The 18013-nt window shown below is 44.4% G+C and overlaps 2 protein-coding genes across 2 annotated transcripts in view; both read left to right on the plus strand.

Moving 5' to 3' along the window:
* The window catches only part of LOC106814529 (selenocysteine lyase-like), a gene marked incomplete in the record, with an annotated part of 27043 nt that extends 12134 nt beyond the window's left edge, over positions 1 to 14909 (plus strand). The window contains 6 exon segments of the mRNA XM_014818844.1: positions 11738 to 11865; positions 12309 to 12461; positions 12895 to 13092; positions 13970 to 14101; positions 14466 to 14485; positions 14870 to 14909. Of these exon segments, the coding sequence (XP_014674330.1) occupies positions 11738 to 11865; positions 12309 to 12461; positions 12895 to 13092; positions 13970 to 14101; positions 14466 to 14485; positions 14870 to 14909 (671 nt within the window).
* Positions 907 to 3013, plus strand: LOC106814531 (selenocysteine lyase-like). Its single transcript, XM_014818846.1, has 4 exons — positions 907 to 973; positions 1903 to 2035; positions 2361 to 2430; positions 2764 to 3013. The coding sequence occupies exons 1-4, from the start codon at positions 965 to 967 to the stop codon at positions 2921 to 2923; spliced, it is 372 nt and encodes a 123-aa protein (XP_014674332.1). The 5' UTR covers positions 907 to 964; the 3' UTR covers positions 2924 to 3013.
* Positions 14910 to 18013: the final 3104 nt, after the last annotated feature.

Raw genomic sequence — 18013 nt, forward strand, 5'->3', positions numbered from 1 at the left:
GCATTAAATACGATAAAAACTAGTGGCCGTCTGCCGGTTCTTGTCGCCATGCTGCATGCCAAACAACGTTTTAATACTAGAAGTGTTAGTCTTAAATTGGTGCAGCATCAAGAGAAACAGATGGTCTCTCTTACTAGCATATACGCACATGTGCAGCTATGTTTGTACGCTACATGTGCACTATGTTTGATGACGCAGCCCGTTGCGGAAGTTGTCACTCGGGTGAAGCAACTTGAAGCGGAGGCTGGCCCATAGGATCCTCTTCACTGCGAGCTAGAGCACAGCATTCGCAAGGATGCCTGTCAGTGTTGCAGATCTGCAGGTCGACTATATGACGATCGTTGGCCACAAGGCCATAGCTGCATCTGGAATGGAAAAAATATTCAGATAGAAAAATGTCTGAGCAATGAGTCGATAACATTAGTGAAAGTCCCAACTGTGCTTTATGTGTCGGTGCTATATTTGGCTAGTTTTTGATCACTAATATTATTCCATCAGAGTATCATTATTAAATATGTAAACATTAGCAAGATTTGCGGGCTTGTAGATCTACGTATTTTGTAGAGACTAAATGGGCTTGCCTCACATTGACTTGCCAGCAAACCTGGGCACGTTGTCAGAAATAAATTAGCATTAACATTTTAGCATTAACGCTACCATGTTTCTGACAACGGCCCCTGTTTCCCCTGATTTGTGTACATCGTCGAGTTAGTGTGCAACGCTAGCTGCAGATTTTTGCTCGGTCCTGCCGTACGCCACAGGTTCCTTGCTGATTTCAGTTCTACGGTCCGCGCATCGGTGCGCTGTTGTAAGGTCACGGAGAAACACGCCATTGCATCCCGCTATGTTCGGCGGAGGTCAGGAGAGGGGCTTTCGTCGGGAACCGAGAACACAGCTATGATAGCAGGACTGGAAAGGCAGCCAGAGTTGGTGACGGGAAACATCGGGCAATTACGAAGCGCATATGACTCAGGTGCTCTGCATGCATGCGTCGGTGACATAATCTCTACAGCACGATACGTATTCCCTCACACACATCAGTCAAGTATTCCTCCGGTACACACGAGTCATGTATTCTCTCATAAACATTAGTCCATCTATTCCCTCATACACATCGGTCATCTATTCTATACTATAGAGGGCACCACCATTGTAACTTGGCTGCCTTGATTTATTCTATCTGGAGTTTTTTATATTTATGTTTTCCTGTAGGGGAATTGCAGGGGTAGCCATAGCAAAACGCCATCACTGCTCAGTGTTACACCAACTTAACTCAAGCGAGAGGAATAATATGGGCAGTGTTTACCAATATAGTGATAAAAAATATTCCTACTATATATTCCCTGTAACAACCAGTCATGTATTCCCTCATACACATCAGTCATTTATTCCCTCATACACATCAGTCATTCATTCCCCCATACACACCAGCCATGTACTCCCTCATACACATCAGTCATGTATTCCCTCATACACATCAGTCATTTATTCCCTCATACACATCAGTCATTCACTCCCCCATACACATCAGTCATTCATTCCCTCATACACATCAGTCATGTATTCCTTCATACACACCAGTCATTCATTCTATCATACACATCAGTCATTCATCCCCTCATACACATCAGTTCAGTAATGTTAAGTATTTCATATTCAATTCCTTGATACACATCTGTGTTTGGTCAGGTATTCTCCTCTGCATATCTGTTAGGTATTTCCTCCAGCATACGTGACTGTTGGTTACACCACCTCTTACACAACCCTCTCACATCTTTCCTCCTTCCCATGCCCGTATCTTTCTCTCCCTTATGCATCTGCCAGGTGCCACAGAGCAACGATTCGCAATGCAGTGGTTCGTGGTTTCATGTCTATAACGTTCATGATTCGTTGCTTTTCAAGGTTCGTGATCAACTGAAGGACAAGCTCAGATTGCAATTCGGTGAAGCGGTTACATTCAACAGCGAGTTTCCTGCCAAGACGAGGGTGCTCCCAAACACTTGCAATGTGTCTTTTCACGGGCGCAATCGTCAAGGTATACTCCCTAGCGTAATGTTGACATAAAGCCTGGCGCACACGTGAGTAATTTTACTCAAGTAAAATGATGCATGCGTCAAAATACTCACGTGTGCGGCGGATTTTCGTTGAGTATTTTGTTGCATGCGTCAAAATACTCACGTGTGCGGCGGATTTTCATTGAGTATTTTGACGCATGCATCATTTTACTTGAGTAAAATTACTCACGTGTGTGCCGGGCTTAATGCACCCATTTTCGTTGTTGCATTTCTGTTGTAGGTGTTAGTGCACGGCATTTACCAGGGTGTCTTATTTATGTCAGTGTTTGTCTGGTATCATTCCAGGATATAAGATCTTGGGAGCTTGTAAGAGACTGCAGGCCAGTGTAGGAGCTGCTTGCCATTCCCATGGGAGGCAAGAACCACTTGTTATTTGTCAGGACTCGACTTACGAGACGTAGTTTCTAGCGTACAGTAACAAACCCATTAGCAAATATTTCTTATAGCATCAAATTTCTTAAGATAGATATATTATATAAATGGTTTCTTATAAAAATTAACTTCAATGTAACTCTTTGTGAAACTGTATAAAGTAAAGTTTTTTTCATAAAATCGCGGCATGGCATGGCATGACATTGTATGCTTGTATTCAAAGTAAATTAACATTTTATAAACTTGTGTGTTTTACAATTATTATTTTCGACTAATGAACATAGAAGATACTATTAACATCGACTGTTGTTTGCAGTGTGTCTAAAGTACTGCTCGCCTGTGGAATACCTGCTGAGGATGCCATCAACGCGATTAGGCTGAGTGTCGGCAGAGCCACGACTTTCCGTGATATAGATGAGGTGATTGTGGATCTATGTGAAGCCCTGCAATCCATCGATCAACATGCAGGTAGCTGAATGCACTCACCTGTACAGGTGTGTCTATGTGAAGCTCTACGATGCATCGATCAACATGCAGGTAGCTGAATGCACTCACCTGTACAGGTGTGTCTAATGTGTAAGGGCCCTACGATCCACTCGGATCAACATGCAGGTAGCTGAGAGCACTTAACCTATACATGGTGTGTCTATGTGAAGCTCTTGTACGATCATCAATCAAACAATGGCAGGTAGCTGAATGCACTACCTATAACAGGTGTGTCTATGTAATACGCGCTGCTACGATCCATCGGATCAACATGCAGGTAGCTGAATTGCACTCACCTGTACAGGTGTGGTCTAATGTTGAAGCTCTCCGATCCATCTAATCAACATGGCAGGTAGCTGAACTGCACTCACCTATACAGGTGTGTCGTCTATGTGAAGCCCTACCGATCCATCGATCACATTGAGGCTAAGCTGAATGGCAGCTTCACGCTGTAGCAAGATGTGTCTATGTGGAAGCTCTACGATCCATCGATACATCATTGCAGGTAGCTGCATCTACACTCACCTGTACAAGCGTGTGTCTTATTGTGAATGTCAATTATGCTCCAGCAGTGGCCCACTGCCACCACTTCCATGAAGTGTGTAAGTCCTGGTCGTTGACACAGGCTGCTCTCCTGCAGAGGGGCAACACTAGTTGTAAATGAATTTGATTAATATAATTAACATATAATTAATGTACACAATCGAAAATAATATGTATCTCGGAATTTGATGGACAGTTGCTAGAGATGCTATACGTTGGATAAAGTTGATGGAATTGGTTAGAGAGCCTGACGTCAATGTGTTTGCTAGGAAGCGACATTGACATCTGTTCGTGCCTACTAATCAATATTTTTTTTGAAGAATGGCAGATTGTGTGGTTTATCATCTGATTAACTGCCAATGGTCAGTGTGTATGGAATTCTGCAAAACAGTGAGCTGGCATGATAAAAACCTTTGTGTAATGACTGCTAGTTATGCAGAGAATATACGTTTAGTTATTAATATGATCTAGTTATCGTGCTTGAATAATATGATAAGAAATGATAAGTTGTAATTTCCCAGTACAGAATCGGTGTAGAGGCTGTCATTCTGGTTTGCTATGGGATGGCATAACAGACGTATCTTTTCCATATTGTACAATGTGTTGGGGCCGCCATGCATGTTTATTAGTATCACACGGTAATGTGAGCTAGTACCAAGTAAATAAGTATTTACCGATAGCCGCAACAACAAAAAACTTTTATCGTTTTATCACAAACTGTAATAAATGCATGAAATTACAATGAAACTGTGTCGTTTTGTATGTAATATACGCAATATAAGTGAATCACATCAAAAGGGTGAAACTGAGCGCCTGATTAAAAAAACGATGCTTCTGTAGCCAGATGATTACATAAATTTGCCGCAGTCGTATTTTTGTGGTGGGGGGGGAGGCGTAGATTGCTGTATCTAGTCCAAACACGTTGGTTGTGTTTAAGTCGGGCGCCCTAGCGGAGCTCTGAATGTACACGTCGCCAACCGTCGAGCCAGCATCTCTAAGTGTCGCGCGCGTCTAACTGCTGCAGGTTATTGCTGTGCAGAATGTTAGAACTGGCAGGGATGGGCGATGAGCGCACACGCCTTCCTACCCTTGCCAATGCAAACTTGCCCATTCCCAAGGCTTGCCTATTTTCTTAAGTATCATGAATACAGCAGTTCGGGCATTCCAACAGTGATCGAGACACTAGTGTAGCCTTTCTTAAGTGTCGAGAGGCCACGAGTCCTACCCATTTCTAAACACGATGCTACAAAGGTGCACACAACAACCTTGCCTGGCAGAACGGCCAGACACTCCATGCGTCTGCATTCGTGTGAGTAAAGTACAGGGCAAAATTGTAAACATCCAAGTCAAGGCAAACGCCACGAGAGACCTGCTGTGACAGTGACCGTTGCCTTCGCTGCTAATGTAAATTGCCTCGTCTGGGACTGCCAAACGGGCCCTTTAATAGCACGTTGCGTCGTTCTATAGAGTCGCCTGGCTTAATATAGCGTTGACTATACGTATACACACAACTTGGCGCACTCGAGATTTCTATTTTCTCAAGCATTATGAGTGTAGAGGTTATGCCTTACACATACCTCTTAGCTGTCAGCTAACCAAAGTGAGTTTAATGGCTAAAACAGAATCACCCGTGCCACGGTATTGAAAAAGAAGGGACCAGTCATTATTTGGCCAGCTCAAGCCTATAAATCGTGCTAAGTTAGGTCCAGGATGTATGTAACCAAGGCAATCGTGCCAAAAAGTGAACCCGTATGAGAGCGTAGTGTATGCCGAATGTACTGATTTCTGCATGTGTGATATTACGTATAAGCAAAGTCTTCCCTCTGCCCTAGGCCGCGCAATCAGCGCCCTCCTTGTTTGAATACCCATCCTAGTTCGCCCGCTTGCTGTGATTCATGATGTCGATGGCAACACCGTGAAAGCTACTGGCTTGCAGATGTTCCTCAAAAACTTGCGTCGTGACCGCGGCTTACTCCACGGATTCACAGATGTCAGGCCGAAATCGTGCGAGAACAACAACATGGTGCCAACCCCCGATGCGACTGTTACACCGCCTCCCCCCCCCCACCCATATGCCCTGAGCAAACGTAAGGGGAGAAACGAGCGCGGGAACCCGAGTAAGAACCCGGCAAAATGTGCGCCACCCCCCCCCCTCCTCCACACGCGCGCGCGTACGCCACAATCTTCCACGGCGGCATGGAACACAGGGGGGAGAACAGGAAGCGGTAGCAATTGCGCATAGCACAACATGAGAGACGATCGGAGGTCGCGTTTGGTGACGGTATGCAGTGTCACTGGATAGGCTGACAGTGTTTTAGAAACTCGGACACATTCCGATTCGACTCACTCTAAAGAAGAGACATTTAGCTACTCACTCACACTCACGTTTCAACTCACTAAATGGCTGCGCGTTCCAATTTCTACATCGAATGATGCACACACATTACGTCAGGACTAAATTGCTACTTCGTCGGATTAATTTAATGCGGCCTTATCGGTGCGCGGTAAACTGATCTCCTTTCTTTTCTAAATTGCACTCATTTCATCTGGTAATTGCATCTCGCGTGCCCAGCACGTGGGCCTTACCCCCCCCCCCCCCACTCCTCCTTTCCCGTCATCTGGCCTTTTTTTTTCCTTCCTCCGCGCCAACGCCACACGCACTTGGATCGGTTTATAATACAAATAAAATCCTTAAATAAATGCCGAAATCGATTTACTACCACAAGTCTTTAATGGTTCTCTTACTCCTCTTTCGCCTATTAATTAGCCGACAATTTCTGTAAGTGCCGTGCAAATGGCTTATCCTGCCAACACACATGCTACACGGCGCATGCACGCTGCCGCACACTGACACCTAAATATATAGTTTGTATTTTTATTATTTATAATATTTTTATTTCATTATTACTATATATTTTAGAGTGCTGTCACGTTGTGGGCGGGCGCAGGCGTGGCGCGTGCGGGTGTACATGTGTGTTGCCATGAGCGAGCATTTGCACGAGCATTCACAGCGAAATTGTCGGCAATAATAAGGTGAAGAGCGAGTAGAGAAACATTAAGACTCGGTAGTAAATCGATTGTCGTATTTATTTAGCATTTGTATACTTTTATTGGAAACGGCTCCAAGTGCCTCGTGCCTGTCCTGTGGGCCTGCCCACGCTGCTCGAGGCAGCTTCCGACTTGTAAACGCACCTCCCATCCCCACCCACCCCCGCCCAACTGCATCATCACAGGCCAGCACAGCTCGCACGCTGCCTCTAGTAGGAGTAAGTGCGGATACTGAAGCCAGGAGCCGGCAGACGAGGCGTCGTAAGCAGAACATTCAGTCGCCACAGTACAAGGTTTGTTGCAGACCGACGGGCGGTTCACCACTCACCTAGTATCAATTGTCGTTAGTATCTGAAGGAGCTATAACTCCACTGCACTGCTGGCGTTATAGGACGCGTCCCGTCTGGTAAACACGACGTGCGTTGGTAGTGCCTGTCGTCGGTACCGTGTGTGACACACGCACGCCTAACCGGCACGGACGCGCGCGGTGTACGCACGCGCAACGCACCCACGCACACATATACCACGGAGCGCACGCACACATACTCGCGCGACACCAACACACATACACGACATGTCGCGTCAGCACACACCACACACACACAGCAAGCACACACACACACACAGCACACACACACACACGCACACAGCATCGAGTGAACTGTCAATTACCGACAGGAGTGACAGCGACGCGAGGCAAACAGCTTATCTGCAGTGCCGTGTGTGGCATGTTGACTGTCCCGAGTTGCAAAAAAAACAATAGTCAAGAAAAACTAGACAAAAGAAGAAGAAAAAGAGAAAGAAAAGGAGGTCTTCGGCGTGTCGCTATCGATGACCAGTCGCGAAAGTTGATGCAAACGAAATTTCATTCACGATAATCCGAATCGGAGATAAACCCACGCATACCACACCTCCGTAGTACACGAAAAGAATCGCCGCAGCCTCGTCGTCCTGTTTGCCGTATCACCTTGGCAACCTGCCGCTGGAGATTGCTGGCTTCTTCAACGAATTGCGTCGCAGCCGACTATTATATGACAAAGAGAGATATACTGAATTTCGCAAGGCGAACATGCGTAGAAGCGCTGTAAGTGGCCATGAAAGGTACGCCTTCGAGTTCACGCAGCTGGTGAGCTAGAACGATGTTGAGAGATTGTTTTCTGGTAGTACTCAGACTGGGTCCTAATGCGCATAGCAGCTTAGGGTTAGGCGTGGCTAATCAGCAAAAGTGCAATGTATATTTATACCTAAATGCCCATTTAACTCGAACGCTATTATTCATTAGGACAAATATTCATGCCATATTATATGTGCGTTCTATAAGATTTTACAATCTTTTGGCTTTTAAAATGAATAAATAAGAAACACCCTCGTGCTGTAGCCCTTCCTGAAAGTGGTTACTTGGCGCAAACTTATCAGATCGTGTGCTGTTGAGTGGCGCCACCGCTCGTTGCGAATTCAAACTGTAGTCGTTAGTTTTAAAACATTAAAAAAAAATATTTCTAATGGTGTATTGAACGCCATGAAAGCTTTTTTATGCTAACCTAATTATAACCTAAATTAGCTGAAAATAACCCTAGAACTAGCAGAGGTAAACTCTCCTTTAAGCATTTTACGCTGCCGGCGTTATGACATCATGGGTAATGGTTCCTTGGGTATAATATATATATATTTATATCACTAATATAGTAAAGCTGTGAAGCGAAGGTTACCTCCTCAAATAGCGTAAACTTTTTTTCCGTGGGCAACTTTGCCAAAAACGTCTTACGATAAATGTAAGGTTTTCTGCGATTTCGGCCATGTGCGTAGGCATTACGTGTTTTTGTCTACTTCCTGCCTACGCTATACTTACTTTGTAGGACTACGGACTTTGCCTCTCATTAGCGCAGATAGCAATTAATAAACATCCAAGTTAGCAATGCGCAGCCAGCGCCACCCTACTCTATCCGTGACACGAGTTTTCGCAGGCGACAGATATCATCATCCAAGCTGGTGCCTAGGGCCTCGGGCCCCACAGTGGCGCAATAATACACTGGTGGCAAGTGATGCAGCCACTTTGCTTTGGCTGGAGGCGTATATAGCTTACAAGCAACGCAAGGCTTACCACACACTACTATAATTATATAGGGAAGGGCCTTAGGCCCCCTTGCATACACCAATACAGTATATATGCTGGCCCTTGAATGGGCTGCCCCAGACATACGCTATACTCACAACTATATAGATGCATTTAGCTGATGCGCCACCGCATGATACAATGACTATCTATGTGCCCTTGGGGCTCCATCGATAAACCATTCTATATTACAATACTGAGTATAGGTAGTCTTAGGCCCCCGCGCCAAAGCAATTACTATATAGTGGCTTGGGCCGCCCATCATACCATTATTATGAAGATTCTATTATTAGGCTGGCCTTAGGCCCCGGGCGGCGGCATCCATACTATACTAGTGGCCTTGGGCCCCCATCATACCACCGTTCTATTTTTACAATACTATATAGGTGGCCTTAATTAGGCCTCCGTCAATAACAAAGACTATATTGTGGGCCCTTGGGCGCCTCCATCATATACACTATTTTAAAAATTCTATATAGGTGGCTTCAGGCCCCCATCATAAGCAAATATTTAACGCGGCAACACTATAGTACAGGGTGCTATTTAGTAACTTAACGAGTGCTTGGGCACGGCGCCTTGTCTTGTTTTTTCTCTTCTTTAATGGCAATATCTATGCCTATAGGTAATACAATCGGCACTATACCATCGTTTAATTGTTTTAGGCATTACTAAAATACGTAAACAAAAGAATTATTTCGGTCGCGGAGGCCGTTAATGTAGTCGGAGCGAGCTGACGGGGGCTGGAGGCCAATGGAGAGGGCGGAGGAGAACATTGCATATAAGGTTCCCGCTGTGCTATCCAGCGCAGCACAGACGGGCGGTCGTCACAGATTTGTACCAGGGTGCGGGGGGGGGGGGTCCTAAACCGTAACCCAACCTTGGCGAGCACGGCAAGGGGGGGTGCTGAAATTAGACCGCCTTAGATGCGTTTTTCTGCGCGAGCAGGGGGTCGCGACCGCCCTGGAGCCCCCCCCCCCCCTCGTACACGCCCGCTGCACAATCTGTGCTGCGGCGGGAGTTAGTGGCCTAGTAATTGAGGCGAAGCGCAATATTGGCATAACCAAGGAGTTGCTATCTTTGTGTGATGAACATATACAATATTAAAATGGAACATTTAGCGGATAAGATCATCTCAGCATAGCATTTCCCTAAATAAACTTATCACGTAGACCTATGTTTATAATTAGGAGACGGCGCCTAGCATATGGTAGGCGTACAAACACCTACTCTATGCCTTCGCGTCCTTCCCCTTGGGCCTCCCTAGCTGTCCCTCGGCTCAGCTTCCTTCTTTTTCTACTTGGCTCCCCAGCTATCTTCTCTGCCGCCTTTCCTTAGTCTCCCATCCCCTCTCCCCCTCAGCAAGCTATATTATGAAGTTTGCTTCAGACGGCACTGCACGCCTAACACGGTGCGTGCGCATGCGCAATACCTCCCGTGAGCAATCGTATTTTGCAAAGATTATGCATTTAAAATAAAGAGGAGTTATCCTAGCATAGATTTATATGATAATATTACATCAGTAAACATCATTTAAGAAATAGGAGGAAGACCTTGCATGTAAGGTCCCCGCTGCGTATACAAGCCAGTACACAATCTGACTACGTTAGTGTGTTAGCGCGTGCGCAATATCTCACTAGAGGAGTTATATTTTGTGATGAATATGCATTTAAAATGGTTAAAGGGTATTTCAGAATAGATTTCCCTAATAAACTTTTATCAGTAGACCTGTCTTTATAATTAGGAGAGCGCCCTAGCATGTAGGGTACAAAACATCTACTTTATGCCCTCGCGTTCCACCCCGTCACTTGCAGTTTTGCTCCAGATAGGAAGGTGCTGCTACCTGGTGGGCGCTTACGCCGATAACCAAGGCTTGTAAGCTCTGCGTGCGGAGAATGTGGATACATCGAAAGCTGTGATCTTATTTCTAGCGAAAGGTTTTGCGGCTAATACGAGATCACACCCTGAATTGCAAAAAACGTTGTTAGTTGTGTGTGATCTGTGTTCCACGTGATGTGTCCGACGAAGAGCAAGCGCTTAAAAACACTGGTGAAGAATATGAATAAAAAAAATCTACAGAAACATTATAGACGGAACTTTATCTGACGTCCAAGATCGGCATCCTGTTTATTTTAACACGAAATCAAATGCATTCCCTAAGCATCCATTAGATAAACATTCCGAGCAAATATAGCCTCGTGAGTTTCATGCGCGTTTTTTGGTAGGGGAGCGCACCCGGTGTGTTTTCGCTAAATATTTAATTTCATTTCGAATATGGCATTTTATGAAAACATTCAACAGCTGTCAGCTCCGATTTCCCAGTGAATTTAAATATAGCAGGCAGAATAAAGTACTGCCTGCATAAAGACCTGTTCTGTGTAATACGCTTATGTAATCAATTTTATAGTAAATATACTATACATTGAATATATTATATCTTATTATCTAAATGTATATTGTGCGTTTTTCGATTTTTCGAAAAAAGAAAAGAATGATAGTCCACTGTTTGTAAGTGCAATTAATATAACATATCATACCTAATTTGGTCGTTGGTACCTTTAGCGAATAGTTGTGGATTTCATTAGTTCGTGTGGTTGTTGTAAAAAATATCCACACGTGGAGGTTTTATCAAAAAGCATACGGCGGAAAGTCAAGAATATTCAACCCGTTTGTTTGTTTATATTCAACGCTTTTAGCGGTTAGTGTTTTTGTTAGAGTGTTCTAATGGTTATCAACTAAACCCATATCTGTAATATAGTCGTGAAGGGGCCTCTCACGATGTTCTACTCATATGTACATGTACATGGAAAGCTTTTGCCTCGAACATTTGGCAAGTAACAGTGGAACCGAGTAGGCCTAATATATGGCTGAGAGGATGCTACATGAATAATGGCTGTATCGCTCGAATACACGAATCGTTAAAAGAAGATTACCTTCCTCTCTCGGTCTATATATATATATATATATATGTGTGTGTGTGTGTGTGTGTGTGTGTATTAGTTATTAATGAACATTACCGTATTGATGCCATCCTATAGTATAGTTATAGTACTCGCAGGTAGTGACGGATGTTAATCTACCGTTCATTTATATTGAAACTCAGAGGCGACGTACATTTCCATCGCAAAAGATTCGGGTCAGGTCAGCGTAGAAGATGTTATTGACAGCATCCGGGAGAACACGGTGCTCATCAGCTTGATGTTGGCCAACAACGAGACGGGAGCCATGCAGGTGTGTGAAGCCATTCCCACCGTATAGTTGCACTTCATATTCAAAGCCTGTCTAATATTCAATCGCAGAGGCGAGGCGCACGTTGATTTTGAAGCTGTGCCGGGATGCCTGTGTTTGATTGTGTGGACAATGCGCATCTCTCTATCCTCTAGTGTCTCTACATCTGCCATACTTGTTGCTGCTTCCTTTGCATTCCCTCTCATCAATTGTTCATTATCTCTGCATCAAATACGGATAAAAACTAGTGGCGTCTGTCGCTTCTTGCCCATGCTGCATGCCAACACGTGTTGTAATACGTAGAAGTGTTAGTCTTAAATTGCAGCATCAGAGGGAAGCATGTGGTCTCTTACTAAGCATATACGCTACATGTGCAGCTATGTTTGATACGCTACATGTGCAGCTATGTTTGATACGCTACATGTGCAGCTATGTTTGATACGCAGCCCGTTGCGGAAGTTGTCACTCGCGTGAAGCAACTTGAACGGAGGCTGCCCCATAGGATCCTCCTTCACTCCGATGCAGCACAAGCATTCGGCAAGGTGCCTGTCAGTGTTGCAGATCTGCAGGTCGACTATATGACGATCGTTGGCCACAAGGTACATAGCTGCATCTGGGAATGGAAAAAATATTCAGATAGAGAAATGTCTGAGCAATGAGTCGATAACATTAGTGAAAGTTCCCAACTGTGCTTTATGTGTCGGGTGCTATATTTGGCTAGTTTTGGATCACTAATATTATTCCATTCAGAGATATCATTATTAAATATTGTAAACATTAGCAAGATTTGCGGCTTGTAGATCTACGTATTTTGTAGAGACCTAAATGGGCTTGCCTCACATTGACTTGCCAGCAAACCTGGGGCACGTTGTCAGAAATAAAATTAGCATTAACATTAGCATTAACGCTACCATGTTTCTGACAACGGCCCCCTGTTCCCCTGATTTGTGTCACTCGTCAGTTAGGTGCATACGCTAGCTGCAGAATTTTGCTCGGTCCTGCGTACGCCACAGTGTTCCTTGCTGATTTCAGTTCTACGGTCCGCGCATCGGTGCGCTGTATGTAAGGTCACCGGGAGAAAACACGCCATTGCATCCCGCTATGTTCGGCGGAGGTCAGGAGAGGGGCTTTCGTCCGGGAACCGAGAACACAGCTATGATAGCAGGACTGGGAAAGGCAGCCGAGTTGGTGACGGGAAACATCGGGCAATACGAAGCGCATATGACTCAGGTGCTCTGCATGCATGCGTCGGTGACATAATTCTCTACACACGAGTCACGTATTCCCTCACACACATCAGTCAAGTATTCCTCCGTACACACGAGTCATGTATTCTCTCATAAACATTAGTCATCTATTCCCTCATACACATCGGTCATCTATTCTATACTATAGAGGGCACCACCATTGTAACTTGGCTGCCTTGATTTATTTCTATCTGGAGTTTTTTTATATTATGTTTTCCTGTAGGGGGATTGCAGGGGGTGAGCCATAGCAACACGCTATCACTGCTCAGTGTTACACCAACTTAACTCACGAGAGGGGAATAATATGGGCAGTGTTACCAAATATAGGATAAAAAATATTCCCTACTATACTATTCCCTCGTACACACCAGTCATGTATTCCCTCATACACATCAGTCATTCATTCTCTCATACACACCAGTCATTCATTCCCCCATACACACCAGCCATGTACTCCCTCATACACATCAGTCATGTATTCCCTCATACACATCAGTCATTCATTCTCTCATACACATCAGTCATGTATTCCTTCATACACACCAGTCATTCATTCTATCATACACATCAGTCATTCATCCCTCATACACATCAGTTCAGTAATGTTAAGTATTTCATATCAACATCCTTGATACACATCTGTGTTTGGTCAGGTATTCTCCTCTGCATATCTGTTAGTATTTCCTCCAGCATACGTGACTGTTGGTACACCCACTCTAACAACTCCTCTCAATCTTTCCTCCTTCCCATGCCCGTATCTTCTCTCCCTTATGCATCTGCCAGGTGCACAGAGCAACGATTCGCAATGCAGTGGTTCGTGGTTTCATGTCTATAACGTTCATGATTCGTTGCTTTTCAAGGTTCGTGATCAACTGAAGGACAAGCTCAGATTGCAATTCGGTGAAGCGGTTATCATTTCAACAGCGAGTTTCCTGCAAGACGAGGGTGCTCCAAACACTTGGAAATGTGTCTTTTCACGGCGCAATCGTCAAGTATTACTCCAGTAGCGTAATGTTGGACAGAAAGCCCCATGACCGCGCACACGTTAGAGTAATTTTACTATCAGTAAAATGACTGCAATGCCGTCAAAATACTACACGTGTGCGGCGGATTTTCGTTGGAGTATTATTGTTTGCATGCTGTCAAATATCTACTTCACGTGTTGACTGCGCTGGATTTTCATTGAGTATTTGGACGCGATGCAGTTCATTTTACTTGAGTAAAAATATTACCACGTGTGTGCGCGGGCTAAATGCAACCCATTTGTCGTTGCTTGCATCTCTGTTGTTAGTGTTAGTGCAGCGGCATTACCCAGGGTGTCTTATTTATGTCAGTGTTTGTCTGGTATCATTCCAGGATATAGATCTTGGAGGCTTGTAAGAGAGCAGGCCAGTGTAGGAGCTGCTTGCATTCCCATGGAGCAAAAACCACTTTGTTATTTGTCAGGACTCGACTTACGAGCATCGTAGTTTCTAGCGTACAGTAAACAAACCATTAGCAAATATTTCTTATAGCATACAAATTTCTTAAGATAGAATATATATATAAATGGTTTCTTATAAAAAATTAACTTCAATGTAACTCTTTGGTGAAACTGTATAAAGTAAAGTTTTTTTCATAACATCGCGGCATGGCATGGCATGACTTGTATGCTTGTATTCAAAGTAAATTAACATTTTATAAACTTGTGTGTTTTACAATTATTATTTCGACTAATGAACATAGAAGATACTATTAACACATCGACTGTTGTGTTGCAGTGTGTCTAAAGTACTGCTCGCCTGTGAATACTCCTGCTGAGGATGCCATTCAACGCGATTAGGCTGAGTGTCGCAGAGCCACGACTTTCCGTGATATAGATGAGGTGATTGTGGATCTATGTGAAGCCCTGCAATGCCATCGATCAACATGCAGGTAGCTGAATGCACTCACCTGTACAGGTGTGTCTATGTGAAGCTCTACGATCCATCTATCAACATGCAGGTAGCTGAATGCACTCACCTGTACAGGTGTGTCTATGTGAAGCTCTACGATCCATCTATCAACATGCAGGTAGCTGAATGCACTCACCTATACAGGTGTGTCTATGTGAAGCCCTACGATCCATCGATCAACATGCAGGTAGCTGAATGCACTCACCTGTACAGGTGTGTCTATGTGAAGCTCTACGATCCATCGATCAACATGCAGGTAGCTGCATGCACTCACCTGTACAGGTGTGTCTATGTGATGTCAATTATCTCCAGCAGTGCACTGCACTTCCATGAAGTGTGTAAGGTCTGGGTTGACACAGGCTGCTCTCCTGCAGAGCAAACTAGTTGTAAATGAATTTGGATTAATTAATCTAAATTAATTTAATGTACACATCGAAAATAATATGTAATCTCGGAATTTGATGGAAGTTGTAGAGATCTATACGTTGATAAGTGATGGAATTGGTTAAGAGCCTGACGTCAATGTGTTTGTAGGAAGGACATGCATCTGTCGTGCACATCAATATTTTTTTGAAATGGCAGATTGTGTGGTTTTCATCTTGTTACTGGCAATGGTTCAGTGTGTATGGAATTCTGCAAACAGTACTGGCATGTATAAAATCCTTTTGTGTAATGACTGCTAGTTATTGCAGAGAATATACGTTTGTTATTTTAATATGATCTAGTTATCGTGTCTTGAATAATATGATAAGGAAATGATAAGTTGTATTCCCAGTGAATCGGTGTGTGAGGTGTCATTCTGGTTTGTATGGATGCATAACGACGTATCTTTCCATATTGTACAATGTTGTGCACCATGCATGTTAGTAGTATCCACGGTAATGTGAGCTAGTACAGTAAATAAGATTTTACCGATAGCCGCAACACAAAAAACTTTTATCGTTTATCACAAATTAAATGCATGAAATTACAATGAACTGTGCGTTTTGTTATGTATATACGATATAGTGAATCACATCAAAAGGGTGAAACTGAGCGCTGATTAAAAAACGATCTTCTGTAGCAGATGATTACATAAATTTGCAGTCGTATTTTTTGTGGTGGGGGGGGAGGGTTAGATTGTGTATCTAGGTCCAAACACGTGTGTGTGTTTAAGTCAGGCCCTAGCGGAGCTCTGAATTACAGTCGCCACCTCGAGCCAGCATCTCTAATGTCGCCCGTCATATGCTGCAGGGTTTATGCTGTGCAGATGTTAGTAACTGGAGGGATGGGCGGATGAGCCACACGCCCCTACCCCTGCCATGCAAACTTCCCATTCCCAAGGCTTGCTATTTTTAAGTATCATGATACAAGTTCGGGCATTCCAAAGTGTCGAGACACTAGTGTAGCCTTTCTTAAGTGTCGAGGCACGAGTCTACCCATTTCTAAACACGATCTACAAGTGCACAACAACTTCCTTGGCAACGCCAGACACTCCATGCGTGCATTCGTGTGAGTAAGTACAGGCAAAATTGTAACATCCAATCAAGGCAAACGCCACGAGAGACCTGTGTGACAGGTGACCGTTGCTTCGCTATGTAATTGCCTCGTCAAGGGACCGCCAAAACCGGCCTTTATATGCACGTGGTCGTTCTATAGAGTCGCTGCTAATATAGGTTTGAATGATACGTATACACACAACTTTCGCACTCGAGATTTTATTTCTCGGCATTATGAGTGTAGAGGTATCCTTACAACTACCCTTAGCTCAGTAACAAAGTGAGTTTATGCTAAAACAAATCACCCGTGCCACGGTATGAAAAGAAGGGATACCAGTCATTATTGCCAGCTTCAAGCTATAATCGTTGTCAAGTAGGCCAGGATGTATGTAACAAGCAATCGTGCAAGTGAACCCGTATGAGAGCGTAGTGTGTGCGATGTACTGATTTCTGCATGTGTATTACGTATAGCAAAGTTTCCTCTCCTAGGCGCGTAACAGGCCCTCCTTTGTTTGATACCCATCCTAGTTCGCTGCTGCTGTGATTCATGATTGATGGCAACACGTGAAAGCTACTGGCTGAGATGTTCTCCAAAACTTGGTCGCTGACCGCGGCTACTACGATCACAGATGTCAGGCGAATCGTGGAGACAACACATGTGCCACCCCGATGCGACTTACACCGCCTCCCCCCCCAGGAGATTAATAAATAAATATATAAAAATAAAATACAAACTATATATTTATGGTGTCAGTGGTGCGGCAGCGTATGCGTCCGGTAACATGTGTGCTTGGCAGGAAAGCAATTTGCACGGCACTTTACAGAAATCTGTCGGCATAATTAAAGCGAAGAGGAGTTAGAGAACCATTAAAGACTTTGGTAGTAAATCTGATTTCGGCTTTATTTAGGCAATTTATATTTGTATTATAACCGACCAAGTGCCTGTGGCGTTGGCGGGAGGAAGGAAAAAGCCAGATGACGGGAAAGGAGGAAGTGGGGGGGGGGGGGGGGTAAAGGCCCACGGTGCTGGCAACGCGAGAGTGTAATTACCGACGAGAAATGAGTGGCAATGTTAGAAAAGAAAGGAGATGCAGTTTAGGCACCGATAAGGCCGCAATAAATTATCCGACGAAAGTGCAATTTAGCTGACGTAATCGTGTGTGCAATCATTCGATGTAGAAATTGACGGGCAAGCCATTTTAGGAGTTGAAAACGTGAGTGTTGAAGTGAGTAGCTCAAATGTCTCTTCTTTAGAGTGAAGTCCGAATTCGAATGTGTCCCGAGTTCTTCTAAAACCTGTTCAGCCTATCCAGTGACCTGCATACCGTCACAAACCGACCTCCGATGTCTTCATTTGTGCTTATGCGCATTGCTACCGCTTCCTGTCTCCCCCTGTTTCCATGCCGCCGTGGAAGATTTCGTGCGTAACGCGGCCGGCGTGGTGGAGGAAGGGGGGGGGGTGGCGCACATTTGTGCTCAGCAATATGGGTGG

The sequence above is a fragment of the Priapulus caudatus genome, unplaced genomic scaffold (genome assembly GCF_000485595.1).
Source record: "Priapulus caudatus unplaced genomic scaffold, Priapulus_caudatus-5.0.1 Scaffold938, whole genome shotgun sequence".
Lineage (NCBI taxonomy): Eukaryota > Metazoa > Priapulida > Priapulimorpha > Priapulimorphida > Priapulidae > Priapulus > Priapulus caudatus.